Source organism: Salmo salar, chromosome 06 (assembly GCF_965601325.2).
Source record: "Salmo salar chromosome 06, fSalSal1, whole genome shotgun sequence".
Taxonomy (NCBI): Eukaryota; Metazoa; Chordata; class Actinopteri; order Salmoniformes; family Salmonidae; genus Salmo; species Salmo salar.
Genome location: NC_138296.1, coordinates 72248701 through 72267500, shown reverse-complemented (window position 1 = coordinate 72267500; position 18800 = coordinate 72248701). Strand labels below are relative to the sequence as shown.

The window sequence follows — 18800 nt, the reverse complement described above, 5'->3', positions numbered from 1 at the left end:
TTCTCCTCTCTCCCTCTTCTCTCTCCCTCTCCTCTCTCCCTCTTCTCTCACCCTCTCCTCTCTCCCTCTCCCTCTCCTCTCATCCTCTCCACTTACCCTCTCCTCTCATCCTCTTCTCTCTCCCTCTCCTCTCTCGCTCTCCTCTCACCCTCTCCCCTCCCTCTCCTCTCACCCTCTCCTTTCCCCTCCCTCTCCTCTCACCATCCCTCTCACCGTCTCCTCTCACCCTTCCTCTCACCCTCTTCTCTCTCCCTCTCCTCTCACACTCTCTCCCTCTCACACTCTACCCTCTCTCTCTCCTCTTCTCCTCTCACCCTTTCCTCTCTCCCTCTTCTCTCTCCCTCTCCTTCCACTTCTCCTCTCACCCTCCCTCTCTCCTCTCACCCTCTCCTTCCCCCTCTCCCCTCACCCTCCCCCTCTCCTCTCACCTCACCCTCTCCTCTCACCCTCTCCTCTCTCCCTCACCCTCTCCTCTCATCCTCTCCTCTCTCCCTCTCCTCTCACCTTCTTTCATCTCCTCTCTCCCTCTCCTCTCACCCTCTCCTCTCTCCCTCTCCTCTCACCCTCTCCTCTCTCCCTGTCCTCTCATCCTCTCCTCTCTCCCTCTCCTCTCACCCTCTCCTCTCTCTCTCTTCTATCACTCTCTCCTCTTACCCGCTCCTCTCACCCTCTTCTCTCTCCCTCTCACCCTCTTCTCTCTCCCTCTTCTTTCACCCTCTCCTCTCTCCCTCTTCTCTCACCCTCTCCTCTCTCCCTCTCCTCTCTTTCATCACTCTCTCCTCTTACCCTTTCCTCTCACCCTCTTCTCTCTCCCTCTCACCCTCTTCTCTCTCCCTCTCCTCTCTTCCTCTCCACTCCTCTCACCCGCTCCACTCCTCTCACCCTCTCCACTCCTCTTCTCCTCTTCTCCTCTCACCTCTCCTCTCACCCTCTCCTCTCACCCTCTCCTCTCCTCTCACCCTCTCCTCTCACCCTTTCACTGCTTCTATTCAGTCTTTACTTTCTCACTTGCACCCTCTTCCTCTCTCTCTCTCCTCACACCCTCTCTCCCCTTCCTCTCTCTACTTCCCTCACCACTCCTTCCCTCAGCTCTCCCTCCCCCCTCCCTCTCGCTCTCTCAGTCAAGAGGATCTGAAATACCAATACCCTTTTCTCCTTGACATTGCCTTCTCCTTGCAGTCAGCGTTTTACTGTCCTTTTATAGTCAAAACGTCAGGAGAAATTCCATGCAGGAATATTCTTAGTAATGCAGCACTCCCTGCGTCTCGCACTGCACTAGACTGCTGCCTGCCTTCCTGCCTGCCTTCCTGCCTGCCGGGCTGGTGTCTATCGGGTCACAGTCTGCTGCTTCCCAGGTCAATGTGTCACTGTTTTTCAGTGGCACAAGCCCAAACACTAAAGAATTGACTCTATTTTTTAGATTGTGTGGTTAAGTAGTTATACATGAATAAGATGAGGTGTTTTGTACGGTAGGCTGAATGAACTGTTGTAGCCCTGGATGAGCACACAATTACAAAAACAAATAATCAGTCATACACTTTCTTATTCATGATTCACCTTTACACACACACACACACACACACACACACACACACACACACACACACACACACACACACACACACACACACACACACACACACACACACACTCCATTCATCACCCTGAGGGGGGTGTTTGGCTGTCCAGTGCTGCCTGTGTGTGTTCCGGTGGCCACTAACCTTGCTGTGTCCTGACACTCCTGATGAGTATCTGCAGGACACAGGAGGAGAGGAGCCGAGTGCACACAGTCAGGCGTTTGGGCAAGCTGCTGGGTGTGTGAGTGTGTGTGTGTGTGTGTGTGTGTGTGTGTGTGTGTGTGTGTGTGTGTGTGTGTGTGTGTGTGTGTGTGTGTGTGTGTGTGTGTGTGTGTGTGTGTGTGTGTGTGTGTGTGTGTGTGTCTACCCGCGTGTCTGCCTGTGTGTGTTTCTGTGTGTGTGTGGTGTGTGTGTGTATGTGTGTGTGTGGGTCTGTGGCTGCAGAGGGAGGCGGAGAGGCAGGGAGGCAGTCAGCATTATCCAAGCAGGTGACCCCTGAAGGCTGCATCGCTCTGGGGCTTTGAGTGAAGGAGAGAGGTTCAGCCAAATACACCAGGGCTGTGTGTGTGTGTGTGTGTGTGTGTGTGTGTGTGTGTGTGTGTGTGTGTGTGTGTGTGTGTGTGTGTGTGTTTGTGTGTTTGTGTGTGTGTGTGTCTGTGTGTGTGTGTGTGTGTGTGTGTGTGTGTGTGTGTGTGTGTGTGTGTGTGTGCGTCATGTCTCTCTCTCTCACAGTGTGTGATGTGTCACCCCCTTGGCTCAAGAGGTGTGTGTCTATGTGTGCAGACGTGCATATGTGTGTGTGAGTGCTGGCTCGGGGGAAGGTGTCACAGATCTTTGCCAGACTAATAATCTCTGTGGTGTCAGTGAGCAGAGCTGTGAGGGACACTAAAGAGCCTGTGTGTCTGTGTGTTCCCAAAGCATTTCACTTCCTCTTTTCAGGCTCCCTGCATGCGGTTGTTTGGGCTCAGATTTACAGTACACTCATAAAGACGTCTTTCTGAAGCTGGCGGGAGGAGGGGGAGGAGGAAGGTGCTGATAATAACCTCAGAATTGACAAGAAATGAGCCGTCATAAATCACAATACAAGTGTGGATTTCAGTGGGCTTTTTAAGGAAGTAGCGACTAAAGAGGCAGGAGATATTACAGAACACCACAGGCCTTCTCATCACAGCCACTAACTAAACCCTTTATTGTGTTTCACATAAAAACAGTGTGTTACTGTAAATGATACAATGACTTCCCACCCCACAACTACAATTTTTGCAAAATGTGAGACTGTTCATTCATTTAATTGGTCACATACACATTTAGCAGATGTTATTGTGGGTGTATCGAAACGCTTGTGTTCCTAGCTCCAACAGTGCAGTAGTATCTAACAATACACACATCTAAAAGTAAAAGAATGGAGTTAAGAAATATATATTAGGACGAGTAAATATTATGGTCTGATAATATTATATATAATATGTTTGTTACAGTTGATACATATATTCAGTATACAGTATATGGCTGCTGTAGTCATCAAACCCACTGTTATGGTGTTGCTCTCACTGTGCTCTGACTAACCGAGCCATCAGGAGAACCGGAACTAACGCCCCCTGTCTTCTGTCTGTGTTGGTGCAGGTTCCAGAGAGGTTCCTGGAGGTGGCTCAGATCACGCTGCGTGAGTTCTTCAATGCCATTGTGGCAGGCAAAGACGTGGACCCGTCCTGGAAAAAAGCCATCTACAAGGTGATCTGCAAGCTGGACAGTGATGTGCCCGAGGTCTTCAAGTCACCCAACTGTCTCCAGGAGCTTCTACATGAGTAACCCTCCCCACCCTGCCTCCGCCCCCCTGCCTGACGCTTTCTGCTTTTTCACATTTTCATATTTTTATTTCTTTCCCTATTCTATGATTTTCCTGTTTTTTTTTCCTGAATGAAGTAGCATTCCTCCCCATCTGAAGCCTACTGGGCTGTTCCTAAATGATCTAACTATTGTGTTGTTGTTATTATTCCCATGATTAGGATTATTATTTGTTTTTTAAATGATTCTGCTGATCTGAAGAGACGGTGATCCTATTGGGTGTTTTGGACTGTGTGAACCCTGACCTATCTGCCCTGATTGACTAGAAACACTAGGGAGGGATCCCCACTATGCGCAGGGAGGGGCTTCCCACTAGCCTGTACCCTACCTACTCTAAGGAAGACCCTACAATCCTAGTGTGGTCACCAATAGACTTTGGCCACTACACTACAGAGGGGCCCTATGTTACTGGGGTGCTCAATAGGCTCACCCCACTGTGCAAGGTTGCTCCCTAATAGGCGGTTCCCACTACTATGGCTGTCCCAGAGAGGACAACACACTACACCATGCTGCCTGCAGCCTAATGACTTTATTAACTGCTGGACTATACTGGACTACTAGTACTGGTCTGGACTACTACTATTGGTCTGGACTGGTATACTGGTCTGGACTACTAGTACTGGTCTGGTCTGGTATACTGGTCTGGACTACTAGTACTGGACTGGACTGGTATACTGGTCTGGACTACTAGTACTGGACTGGACTGGTATACTGGTCTGGACTACTAGTACTGGACTGGACTGGTATACTGGTCTGGACTGGTATCAGCCACCTAATGAGCTCTACCATGATGTTTTGAAGTGTGTTTTCTGCGAGTAGGGTATTGTGTTTATTGAGTGTATATTATTATTCCTGTTGTTGTTATTATTATTATTTGTCATCATTGCTTGCTAAAGATTGGCACAGATTTGTTTGTCTCTTGACAACGTTACAGAAAATAAATTATTATTAATATTCCGAGTATAAATTCTCTACATATAATTACTTTTCTCTGAGCAATTTAGGCACAAGCCTCTTTCTCATTTCATATCCCCCATCCCCCCCTCTGTCTGTTTGTGTGGGTCCAAGTTGTGTTTGATCTTCTCTGCTGATAAGGCAGACACTGGCGGAGGGAGTAGGCCTCAGTCCTGAGGCTCAAGTAAAAACAGAAGGGAACATGAGTCTCGACCCGAGGCTTTACACAAATAGAAAACAATGCTGTAAAATTGAAGAGGTGTTGGTTTGGAAGAGCACATGGTGTAACCAGTGGCAGTGCACAAATACAGAGAACTGTGGGCACACACACACACACACACACACACACACACACACACACACACACACACACACACACACACACACACACACACACACACACACACACACACACACACACACACACACACACACACACACACACACACACACACACACACACACACACACACATACCACACGCGCACAGAGAAACACACACACACAGAAACACGCAGCGTGTGACCTTTTGGCGCTGATGAGTGCATTAAGACAGACCGGTTACTGTCTGACTTTATGACTTGTCATTGTTTCAAGGCCATCCACATCGACTCCAGCGTTGAAATAGCAATGGCGCACATGTTAGCCCTGCACATTTATGGGCCATTCATTCAGGATTTCATCATTCATTCATACATACTACACAGTTGGTGAGACATGGTGTGTGTGGATGAAAGGGAAGGCAGCAAAGCTTTATTTTACAGTCCAATGAGGAGCGGAAGCTACTTACTGCTACTTCATTTATTCAAAATGAAAGAGATGTGGTTATGACCAGGGATTAAATGGTATACAGTGGTGCATAAATCCCAGACAAACTAAAGGATAATTATTAGCTCATTATTCTGTTGTTACCATTAGCAGTACCAGGTACTTTAATACTAAGTAAACATAGGACTTTAATAAAAGGACCGTAAAATAAAGTGTAACCAGGAAGGCCCCAGTTTTCTCTATAATGGCTTTTTGCAATGTAATTTATCTCGGCAACATAAATAGTAAAATTCTTTCATTCTGTGATGAAGCTAATGACAAGGTTAACTATGAGAAAAAATATGAAGCTACTTTCCAAGCAAATTAAAAAGTTTATATAATATTTTACTACAAAGCACTGTACTAATCTTTGATGGAATTGTATTTAAAAACAGTTAAACGAATAGATAGCTAGGTAAGTAAACAAATGGATAGCCAAATATTAGAGGGAGTGAGGAGAGATGGGAGGGAGGAAGAGATGTATATTTTCCAGACCATGTCAGCTGACCAGAAATAAACAGATTCTAGCTATAGCCTAAAACGGTGGCCTCGAGTCTTACCTTGTCAGCTCACAAGGTCAGGGAAAAACGGAGAGAACAGAGACACACAGATGTTCATTAATAGTAATTGTATGGACACAGACACCTTTCCCCTCCCATGTCTTCTTCTCTTCTTCTCTGCAATATTCACCTGGCTCAGTGCTAGCTGCTCCTTTCTCCCTGAACAATGCAAGGTTAGAGGTCACCACTCAGCCTAGAGGGAAATGAACCTCTCAGAACCATAAAGACAGAGACAAAAGGGTTCTATTCAATCCGTCTGTGGAAATTCAGCGTTACAGCGTGATTGAAATTTAAAGGCAATGTTCCCGCACTGCAGATGTCAGCTCAATAGGAAATTACCTTTAAATTTCTATCTTGCAATCTGTAACGCTTCAGCAAAACAGATTCAATAGAGCCCAAAGACCCTAAACATGGAACAAAACTCACATGATCCTCTCAATTCCAAACAGGCGCATCTATAGATTGTATACTTCCAGATTCTGACAATGATACAGTATAATTCCATGAGAGTCCCTATGCACAGTTTATTCAGTTATTGATACATTCATACATAAACACCATTCCTTGATTCATACCAGTGAAATACGTTGACATTCAACATTTTGATCTAGTTGAATCCTGTTATCTTGTTTTGTTTGAAGCTGCCTGCACTGAATTTGCTACTAATACAATATAGCAAATAGTAGTTACTTGTCCTTTGAAGTACATTCTAAGCACTGAAAGATCACATAGGCTACTGCGTGTGTGAGTTAGTGTGCGTGTGCGTGCGTGTGTGTGCTATGTGTGTGTGTGTGTGTGTGTGCTATGTGTGTGTGTGTGTGTGTGTGCTATGTGTGTGTGCTCGCTGGTCATCGCCCCGACCTCAGCCACGTCGGCTTTGGTTTGGTGTGTCACAAGATGAAAAGGAGCAGGTTAACCTGCTGACTTGTAAAGGCGGCACAAAGCGCCTGACAAAAGGAGGAGAGAAAGGCGGAGAGCTACTCCCTTCATTATGTTCACCCGCAGACACTGTTCTTCTTAAGATCCAAGTCCAGAGAGCGGGGATGATGGGTTCGTCTGTGTTTCAAAGCACCAGCCAACGGCTTAAAAGAACCTGTAACACAAAACAAAGGATAGGAAGGACACTTTTATCTGATACACGGATTAATATCACCCCCCCCATCCCCTCACCCTTCCCCCCTACAACCCCACCCTAAGAAGGAGTTCCTGTGCATTGTGCTGCTGAACAGATTATTCCTGACTCTTATTTCTAAACAGATTACTGCTGGTTAATAACAACCCGTCTCTAACTGGATTAGAAGGATCTTTGTTTGGTTTCAATTGATATCGAACTGCATATATATCTTTTTTTTTATTGTAAAATACAAATTTATTACAAAAAAGCTAATAGGAGTGAACTTTTGGGAAGGATCTCTGTCAGGAATTGTGTCATGAAGCAGGACGTTTTGAGAGTATTTTTAGTGATTTCTTACTTTTTCCGATCTGTTACGGAAAAAAGCGATTCGTTGGTCTCTTAAAAGTAGAATACAAGCAATAGAAGTAGATTGTGCGGGTTTTGTGAAGACTTTTCATTTGATTTATTTGCATTTTGTATTGGGTGTGTTTTGGAGATAAAAACAGACTTGTGTTTTTGAGTCCTTTTTGGGCGGCATGAAATGTGATGCTGTAACTGTACATGTTGAAGAAGGGAACGATCGCTCCCGAGTCTAACATGGCTTGGAAGGGGAGAGCGGGAGTGAGGGATGACAAATAGAGAGACAGAGAGAGCGAGTGAGATATGACATAGACTTTCACTACATGCTCTCCAACCTGTCTTCCCCAAAGAACGCCCCGCCATGCTCTGAAGGGAATATATGTTCCCCTCTGTGGGCGATGCCCTTCAATCTGAGTCAGCATCCCCTTTCTGCTGACAGAACATGGCGTAGTTGTCCCTTCATTATGATGTCATAGTTCCCTGTTGGCAGTGGATCCAGACTGGCCCCCACAATGGCGTTGGTGTCTCCCTCTTTACAAACCAAGAGAGACTTTAGTGAGAGAAAAACTGGAACTTACTGTCCCCATAGACTACTGGTGTAGGAGTGGAGGGGAAAACACTACTGTAAACATACTGTACACAGTCAGTTACCCTACACTATGCATTGTGTCTTTGGGATATAACAGAACTAGTCTTTATGCTGGGGGTATACAGATTTAACAAGAGTTTTAATCTTTGTGGAAAAGGGCTAAGATAATGTTGAGATTCCATGCGCAGTTGCTGTGACTGAGTGTGTGTGTGTGTGTGTGTGTGTGTGTGTGTGTGTGTGTGTGTGTGTGTGTGTGTGTGTGTGTGTGTGTGTGTGTGTGTGTGTGTGTGTGTGTGTGTGTGTGTGTGTGTGTGTGTGTGTGTGTCGTGTGTGTGTGTCGTGTGCGTGTGTGCATGCATGCGTGTGTGTTTGTGTGTGAGAATGAGAACCTGTGAACCAGTGAGTGACACAATTCTCAACACGGAGGCTTACATTTTGGGATGGGACTCTCCCCACCCCTGTGACTCCATCCCAAAATGTAAAGGATTCTCATTACCGGATGGGCGACGTGTGTGTGTGTTTGCGAAGTAAATTTCCATTCATTTTATGACCTGCTTAAAGGGGGTCTGTTCCTCAATGGTTTCACTAGTAGTTTTTCGGGGGGCTCTTCTTTTGTAAATATCAATGATGTGGAATTTAAAGTGATAAATACTGCCTTTGTATTATTTAGCAATATGTTGTATATAGCGTTTTGTTTATGCTTTTTGTATAACATTATTATTCAGATCTAGTGCAGTAATTCCATCTGAAATTGCCATGGCTCATATATACAGTGTAATTTGTTACATACAGAGTTTAGTAAGTTATAGAAAAAATAAAAATCAAATATGGCTGATTTTAGCTTTTTTTCTGTTGTTGTTGGTGTCTATTTGTCTTGCAGATTTTATGTAATTTATTGGTTTAATTTATCCTAATTTATTCAATGTTGTATTTTTTTTCAACCAATGAAGGCTGTACTGTATTTTATCATGAAGTAGAACCAATCCAATTAAACATTAGGCCTACTTAGAAAAAAAAAGATTTTATAAAGGAAACTTAAGAGCACTCAATCAATTCTCAGAAATTGTTACATGGGGATTTTGGCAGCTAAATTGAACTGGAAAATTTTATAAAAGGTACTTTTTGTTTGGGGAGAGGTAGAGGACATTAAAGAAAAAAAATACTAGTATTTTTCTTTTTTTTCTCCAGGCTTTTCCCCCTCTACTGTTGTGGGCCTCCCCAAAGACAGTAGTTGAATTGCCTTTCGTGCCTTCATCCTCTATGAACTGAATGTATGTGCAGTATATATGCAAGCTTGTGCAAAATTATGAAACATTTAAATAAAAATGGAAGAAAAAGATTACAGAATGTCTGACTCACCAAACAAATCTTTACAGTAAATTCGACCAACCTAGCGTGTGGATGTGTGCGTTCAAAATTGATGCTTTTAATCAGAATTAAACCAGAGGATTGGGTGGAGAGCTGAGCAGAGGCCTCTCTCGTGACCTCTGACCCCTGTTGCCCTCCACAAGCATCACAGATGACTCCAGATGCCGCCTCATCAGGCTAAATGCAGCGATAAACGCACAGATCAGGATTTACAGCATTGAACACAGCCTTCTGATATCTTGTGCGCGCACACACACACACACACACACACACACACACACACACACACGTTCATTATGAACATGATACTCTCTCTCTCTCTCGCTCTCTCTCTTTCTCTCTCTCTCTCTCTCTCTCTCTCTCTCTCTCTCTCTCTCTCGGCAAGCCTTAACCGGAACCTACGGCTCCTTAGGTAGGGCTGAGGCAGCATCTTTGTACAACACAAACCGTCTGCTCTGTAATCAAATACCATCTGTCGCTACATCTGAAGACTCACACACTCAGACGGGAACATACACTCACACACATCTGTGCTTCACTCTATGGTCATGATCTTGGTGTGTGTGTGTGTGTGTGTGTGTGTGTGTGTGTGTGTGTGTGTGTGTGTGTGTGTGTGTGTGTGTGTGTGTGTGTGTGTGTGTGTGTGTGTGTGTGTGTGTGTGTGTGTGTGTGTGTGTGTGTGTGTGTGTGTGTGTGTGTGTGTGTGTGTGTACATAGAATCAAGATTCCCTCTGCCCCTGGCCTGGTGAGGAAGTTGGCTGGGTCATATCAGTTTTTATGTCTCCACAGCGAGTTCAGAGGTCATTGTCTTCAGGTATCCATGTTTGTTCTGGGGCCTGTGACATGCAGACATTGGCTCCCATCTCTGCTCTTCCCAGCAGAGGAGTTAGTGGACTTTATTAACAGCCTTACTCCCAGCCTTGGATCAACGGCCCACTATCTCAAAGCAGCAAATGTTTCCCAATGTTGACAGAAAGCTACCTCTGCTCTTGCACACAAAACTTTGACATGACCACCAAGGTCCTCCACGTCCGTCCTTCTCAAGGTTAGCTTGTTGTTGTGCACCCAAGTTCACAGTTTATGCAATAAGATTGACTTAGGGCTCTATTCAATCCATATTGCGGAAGTTCAGCATTAACAGCGTGATTGAAATTTAAAGGCAATGTTCCTGCTTTAGCGAAGACCTCATACATGGTAAACGCTGCAGATGTCGACTCAATCGGAAATGACCTTTCAATCTGTAAAGCTTCAGCGGCACAGACTGAATAGAGCCTTAGGAGTCTTCACGTCATAACATCTACTATTCAACTAGAATGCAAGCTGTCTCTGATGAAATACTTTCATTTTAACATACCTTCCAAAATGTCATGTTTTTTATTTATTTTAACTTTTAAATCTAGAGTGGTTTTTAGATTGTATTATTATAATATAATTGTATTGTCATATCATTATTATCATATCATGGGTGGAGTCTATGGACAGAGAGACTGAAGATGCTGAAGATGTGGGATGAATAGATAGATCTCAGTGTCTCATCAAGGGAAGGCATTAGGTATAGGGACATCTAGTGGTCAGAATGTGTAGTGCATTCAGTGAGCCAGGTCTTGCCTGGTGGGAGTCGTGGTGTGCATCTGTGTCTGTGTGTGGTTGGACCAAATAGTAAACTGTAACATCTACAGTGAATTCTTTCCCACATTCATAATATGTTACATAATTCCTTCCTTTCACATACTCTCATCCTTTCCCTCTCGCCTCTCCTTTTCATGTCCTTCTCTCCTGTGCATCTTTACCTTTCCCAATCTCTCTCTCCCCCTTTCTCTCTTCTTTCCCTCAGTTCCCCTCCTCTGTGTGTGTTTTCTGGAGCCAGATTCCAGTTGGACAGATCATTGTGTCCTCTCTCTGATTCTTGCCGGGGTTCTGTCTCTGGACGGCCCCGACGCAACTGGAGCCTCCAAGGCTCAGGAGAGGAGCCTGGGAACGGCAGAACAAAGGACCGCTCGTCCGTCTGCAGCCGCCTGCCACAGCCTCCGCTTCTCTTCTCTCCCTCCTCCCCTCCGCTCCCCTCCCCTCCCCTCCCCTCCACTCCCCTCCCCTCCCCTCCCCTCCCCTCCCCTCCTACTCATTGCCGGGCGCTCCAAATTAAGACTTCAGACGAGGAAAATGGGCCCGCTACCCGGGATGAATGAGACACAGAGAGAAAGTAAGTGAGAGGGGGGTGGGGGGGGGTGAAAAGGAACTCTGTAACACGCCAAGAGGAGCTGCATCACAAAGCAGTCGTTGTTGGAAAGCATGGGCCCTCGCTGGTTCCGTGAGGAACTGTTAGTGTGTCAACCACACACACACACACACACACACACACACAGACACACACACACACACACACACACACACACACACACACACACACACACACACACACACACACACACACACATATGCATGAACACACTCATGCCAGCACGTATGCAGGCACACACACACACACCGAGGGGGAGATACTTGTGTGTGTGTTTGTTACTGTGAGTGTCCTGTGACAGCTGTTAATCCACATGGTGCTCCTTTAGAGTGGGAGGGGAGGTGAGGGGGGTGAGGGAGTATTAGTGACTATGAGAAAGGGGGTCACACACAGAGGAGAGGGCGGCCGGCGTGTATGTGTGGAGGATTATTAGTTATGCCTTTATGTGTGTTGGGGTCACACTGAATCAAATAGTCTCCTACTGTACAGCAAGGCACATCTGCGGTCAGAAGGGTGTGTGTGCTGTGTGTGCTGTGTGTGCTGTGTGTGGTGTGAAACCGCAGCAGCCAAGTGGTGTGTGTGTCTGTGTGTCTCATGATGGACCCTCTAACAGGTGTTTGCCCCTGGGCCTCCCAGCACACCTTGAATAGTATTTTCTCTGTTGTCAGTGTTTCTCTATAATCTCATCAGTATTGTCATCTATGGCTCTGGGCAAGAGAGATACGAGGAGAGAGGAGCCAGTTACAGAGAGAGAGACAGATGGAAAGCGAGAGAGAGAGCGCGAGAGAGAGAGAGAGAGAGAGAGAGAGAGAGAGAGAGAGAGAGAGAGAGAGATAGAGAGAGAGAGAGAGAGCGAAGGAGAGCGAGAGAGAGCGAGAGAGAGAGAGAGAGAGAGAGAGAGAGAGAGAGAGAGAGAGAGAGAGAGAGAGAGAGAGAGAGAGAGCGAAGGAGAGCGAGAGAGAGAGAGAGAGAGAGAGAGAGAGAGAGACCCTGAACTGGTCTTGGCCTTCCCAGTTTAAACTGGTTCCAGTGAGTCGAAGGCAGATGGCACTCAGGGCAAGGCTGGATTGTCTTCCCAAAACACACACGCACGCACGTACCCTATCCAGTCTTTTGGTGCCATTATTGGCATCGTTCACCTCTTCTAGATCCTTGAATCAGAAATCACACTGACCCATTATATTTCCTAGTGACCCATTTGGATACAGGGCCACGCATAGAGAGCTGGATCAAATATAAAGCACTTTATAATCCTGAGTAATTCTAATGTTTTAATTACTTAGATGAACAGGAGGTGTTTTAGCAAATGTTAATCTCTGAGACATAAGCGATAGACTCAGAGAGAGAGAGAGAGAGAGAGAGAGAGGGAGAGAAGTGGAGAGATGCATTTGTCTTTGTATTCTCCTCCAAAACAGCACACAGCACACAGAGGGTTATTCATTGAATATTAGCAGCGTATTAAAGTTTACCACCTGTTATCAACACAGATGACATACATTCACCAACACAGATACACACTGTGTTAACAGCATAACGGGGAACAGATTCCCCTTTGAATATGAACGTGTTACATTGTAATATAGGCGACTGTATGGGCATGCATACAGTATGTGGCCTGTTGTCTTATCTATTCAAAGTGTATGCAAAGTTGTATTGAAGTTGTAGGAAAAGACTATTTCTGCGTAGTGGTCTCAAGCAGCAGTGTACAGTAAATCACATCATGATTCCATCTGAAAGCACCTCCTCCTGTCAATCAGAAAGCAGGACGAAGGGATCTAAACTGGGTTCTGTGACCTCATGCCAGGGTGCCAGGTCCATTCTGTTCCGTTCCGAGGGGTCTTAACACCATCCAACTCCCTTTGTGTCTGGGGCCATTTTTCAGACACTGTTGAGTACTGAGAATCACCTCTCGGGGCCCCCCAAGCCCCCCAGAGCCCCACCACCCCCTAGCTCTCTGATCCATGGGCTCTAGCCCTGAGCTCAGGGAGAGCCTTAAGACAAGGAGTGACAACCAGGACAGCTGCATGAGTTGGAAACCGATCTCGGCAAGGCAAGCTCCCCTACAACCCAGCCGGCGATCAGGCGGGATGGGCCAAGCAGCCAAACAGCTCATTGTTTCTGGCAGGGCCCGAGGAATTTCATTTGTCATGAAATGGATACGGGACGGACGGACACAGGGCTCTCCAAAAAAGACCCTGGGACGAGCCTGCTGCCCCCTCCTCTCCTCCTTAACCGCTAACAAAGGCCCCTGTGGCTAGACTAATAATAACCACACATTTCCCAAGGTACAGCAGCAGCAAGCCAGATCTGAAGGGTATTGTTTTCCAGAGATACTGAAGGAGAGGTAGAGAGATAAATGGAAAGGTCTAAAGAGAGAGAGAGAGAGAGAGAGAGAGAGAGAGAGAGAGAGAGAGAGAGACAGGAGGAAGAGTGAAATGTTACTGTTCGTGCCTGTCTGTGAGAGTCTTCCTTGATGATCGGCTGTCTTCAGTCTCAGGTTGAACATCAGGCAGGGAGGTTAGACAGGTTAGCACCGTGAGACAGGTAGGAATGACCACTAACTGTAATTAATGAGTCTATGGATAGTGTGGCTATCAAATAATTAGCCCACCTCTGCACTCTGACATGGTGTGAATGATCAGCCGTTCACACATTCCACAGCAAACGGTGACTTCTAAACAGACAGTAAACAGCAGAAGGACGGAGCTGACAACAGACACTACTCGTTAAGGGGGATTTTGTGTTTATGTAGGACCAACGACCCAGCTACAGACACAGCCTGAAAAGCCATCCTAACAATCCATCTCAACAAAACAAAGCCCTCGTCCCCACCAAGGGCACTCCTTGGCACAACAATGGGACCCGCACTCCTTCCCCCCCCATCAAAGAGCATTCCAGCCCCAGAGCCCCTAAGCCCCGACTCCCTCCCCATGTGACAGGCGAGTCATCTTTAAGAATTGATTGACTCTGGTGTCTAAAGCCTAGGGAGGCTGGCTGCCAGGATGGCCGGCATACACTCTACATATGGGGCCAGGTACGCAACAGCTGCTCCCCAACAATAAAGGCAGAAAAATGGGAGGCACTCGGAGAAGATGCTGCCTAACTTCCCTTCCTGTCCCCACTGGTCACCTTGGGCCAGTTGTTGCCTGCGGCGACAGCGGCAGTTGGAACCTAACTCGGGGGGATGGCTGTAGAGGGACACCTATAACTCACAACGTGGAAGAGGGAGGGAGGGAGGGAGGGAGGGAGGGGTGGGTGGAGGGAGGGAGGGACGGAGGGGTGGAGGGAGGGAACAGTGGGGAAATATTTTCCCTTCCTTCCTTCGGAGAAGCGCGTGGTGTGGTTTGTGCCACCAAGATGGCGCTGTGACACATGGACGGACGTAAATAAGACAATGGCATGTTGTTCTTTTCAGAGGGAGATCGTCTGGAAGCCTCTCTGGAGGTCGTGTGAAGGAGATGTCAGCCCCATCCAGCTCCCTGACGGACACACGCACGCGCGTGCGCACGCACGCACGCACGCACGCACGCACACACACACACACACACACACACACACACCGTGGAGGAGGATCAGAGTTAGGAAGGGAACATTGTGATACAGAAGATACAAATCACCCGTAAGTAGACAGGAGAAATATTACCTCAGAGTTCGATGTGCTTATATTAACCCTGCCACCCTACATCACACCTCAAACTGGATCAGCCTGGAATCTGAAATGATTCATGAAGTTGTTGTTTTTCATCTACAAATTGAGAAGATTGATGAACAAAGCGTCTGGAAGCACAGAAAAAATAGGAAGAACCCCAAAACCTGTATGGTCCCCAGTCCATGTCCCTAACCCCTAACCCCTACCCCACACAACAGTCCATGTCCCTAACCCCTAACCCCTATCCCACACAACAGTCCATGTCCCTAACCCCTAACCCCTAACCCCTACCCCACACAACAGTCCATGTCCCTAACCCCTAACCCCTAACCCCTACCCCACAGAACAGTCCATGTCCCTAACCCCTAACCCCTAACCCCTACCCCAGAGAACAGTCCATGTCCCTAACCCCTAAACTACAGAACAGTCCATGTCCCTAACCCCTAACCCCTACACTACAGAACAGTCCATGTCCATAACCCCTGACCCCTACACTACAGAACAGTCCATGTCCCTAACCCCTAACCCCTACACTACAGAACAGTCCATGTCCCTAAGCCCTAACCACTACACTACAGAACAGTCCATGTCCATAACCCCTGACCCCTACACTACAGAACAGTCCATGTCCCTAACCCCTAACCCCTACACTACAGAACAGTCCATGTCCCTAACCCCTACACTACTGAACAGTCCATGTCCCTAACCCCTAACCCCTACACTACAGAACAGTCCATGTCCCTAACCCCTACACTACAGAACAGTCCATGTCCCTAACCACTAACCCCTACACTACAGAACAGTCCATGTCCCTAACCCCTACACTACAGAACAGTCCATGTCCCTAACCCCTACACTACAGAACAGTCCATGTCCCTAACCCCTAACCCCTACACTACAGAACAGTCCATGTCCCTAACCCCTAACCCCTACACTACAGAACAGTCCATGTCCATATTCCCTACACTACTGAACAGTCCATGTCCCTAACCCCTAACCCCTACACTACAGAACAGTCCATGTCCATATTCCCTACACTACTGAACAGTCCATGTCCCTAACCCCTAACCACTACACTTCAGAACAGTCCATGTCCCTAACCCCTAACCCCTACACTACAGAACAGTCCATGTCCCTAACCCCTATCCCCTACACTACTGAACAGTCCATGTCCCTAACCCCTACACTTCAGAACAGTCCATGTCCCTAACCCCTACACTACTGAACAGTCCATGTCCCTAACCACTACACTACAGAACAGTCCATGTCCCTAACCACTACACTACTGAACAGTCCATGTCCCTAACCACTACACTACAGAACAGTCCATGTCTCTAACCCCTAACCCCTACACTACAGAACAGTCCATGTCTCTAACCCCTAACCCCTACACTACAGAACAGTCCATGTCCCTAACCCCTAACCCCTACACTACAGAACAGTCCATGTCCCTAACCCCTAACCCCTACACTACAGAACAGTCCATGTCCCTAACCCCTATCCTCTACACTACAGAACAGTCCATGTCCCTAACCCCTACACTACAGAAAAGTCCATGTCCCTAACCACTACACTACAGAACAGGCCATGTCCCTAACCACTACACTACAGAACAGTCCATGTCCCTAACCCCTAACCCCTACACTACAGAACAGAACAGTTCATGTCCCTAACCACTACACTACTGAACAGGCCATGTCCCTAACCACTACACTACAGAACAGTCCATGTCCCTAACCCCTAACCCCTACACTATAGAACAGTCCATGTCCCTAACCCCTAACCCTTACACTACTGAACAGTCCATGTCCCTAACCCCTACACTACAGAACAGTCCATGTCCCTAACCCCTAACCCCTACACTACAGAACAGTCCATGTCTCTAACCACTACACTTCAGAACAGTCCATGTCCCTAACCCCTAACCCCTACACTACAGAACAGTCCATGTCCCTAACCCCTATCCCCTACACTACTGAACAGTCCATGTCCCTAACCCCTACACTTCAGAACAGTCCATGTCCCTAACCCCTACACTACAGAACAGTCCATGTCCCTAACCCCTACACTACAGAACAGTCCATGTCCCTAACCCCTACACTACAGAACAGTCCATGTCCCCAACCACTACACTACAGAACAGTCCATGTCCCTAACCCCTATCCCCTACACTACAGAACAGTCCATGTCCCTAACCCCTAACCACTACACTACAGAACAGTCCATGTCCCTAACCACTACACTACAGAACAGTCCATGTCCCTAACCCCTACACTACAGAACAGTCCATGTCCCTATCCCCTAACCCCTACCCCACAGAACAGTCCATGTCCCTAACCCCTAACCCCTAACCCCTACCCCAGAGAACAGTCCATGTCCCTAACCCCTAAACTACAGAACAGTCCATGTCCCTAACCCCTAACCCCTACACTACAGAACAGTCCATGTCCATAACCCCTGACCCCTACACTACAGAACAGTCCATGTCCCTAACCCCTAACCCCTACACTACAGAACAGTCCATGTCCCTAAGCCCTAACCACTACACTACAGAACAGTCCATGTCCATAACCCCTGACCCCTACACTACAGAACAGTCCATGTCCCTAACCCCTAACCCCTACACTACAGAACAGTCCATGTCCCTAACCCCTAATCACTACACGACAGAACAGTCCATGTCCCTAACCCCTAACCCCTACACTACAGAACAGTCCATGTCCCTAGCCACTAACCCCTACACTACAGAACAGTCCATGTCCCTAACCCCTAACCCCTACATTACAGAACAGTCCATGTCCCTAACCCCTACACTACAGAACAGTCCATGTCCCTAACCCCTAACCCCTACACTACAGAACAGTCCATGTCCCTAACCACTACACTACTGAACAGTCCATGTCCCTAACCACTACACTACAGAACAGTCCATGTCTCTAACCCCTAACCCCTACACTACAGAACAGTCCATGTCCCTAACCCCTAACCCCTACACTACAGAACAGTCCATGTCCCTAACCCCTATCATCTACACTACAGAACAGTCCATGTCCCTAACCCCTACACTACAGAAAAGTCCATGTCCCTAACCACTACACTACAGAACAGGCCATGTCCCTAACCACTACACTACAGAACAGTCCATGTCCCTAACCCCTAACCCCTACACTACAGAACAGAACAGTCCATGTCCCTAACCACTACACTACTGAACAGTCCATGTCCCTAACCACTACACTACAGAACAGTCCATGTCCCTAACCCCTAACCCTTACACTACTGAACAGTCCATGTCACTAACCCCTACACTACAGAACAGTCCATGTCCCTAACCCCTAACCCCTACACTACAGAACAGTCCATGTCTCTAACCACTACACTTCAGAACAGTCCATGTCCCTAACCCCTATCCCCTACACTACTGAACAGTCCATGTCCCTAACCCCTACACTTCAGAACAGTCCATGTCCCTAACCCCTACACTACAGAACAGTCCATGTCCCTAACCCCTACACTACAGAACAGTCCATGTCCCTAACCCCTACACTACAGAACAGTCCATGTCCCCAACCACTACACTACAGAACAGTCCATGTCCCTAACCCCTATCCCCTACACTACAGAACAGTCCATGTCCCTAACCCCTAACCACTACACTACAGAACAGTCCATGTCCCTAACCACTACACTACAGAACAGTCCATGTCCCTAACCCCTACACTACAGAACAGTCCATGTCCC

General features: G+C 47.2%; 1 protein-coding gene across 2 annotated transcripts in view; it reads left to right on the top strand.

Annotated features, from left to right (window-relative positions):
- LOC106607956 (prospero homeobox protein 1) overlaps positions 1–9153 on the top strand; it is a 43367-nt gene extending 34214 nt beyond the window's left edge. For both annotated transcript variants that reach the window (XM_045720930.2, XM_045720931.2), the window contains exon 5: positions 3201–9153. In XM_045720930.2, the coding sequence (XP_045576886.1) occupies positions 3201–3386 (186 nt within the window). In that variant the 3' untranslated portion in view covers positions 3387–9153. The remainder of the gene's footprint in view (positions 1–3200) is intronic.
- The last annotated feature ends 9647 nt before the right edge of the window (positions 9154–18800 follow it).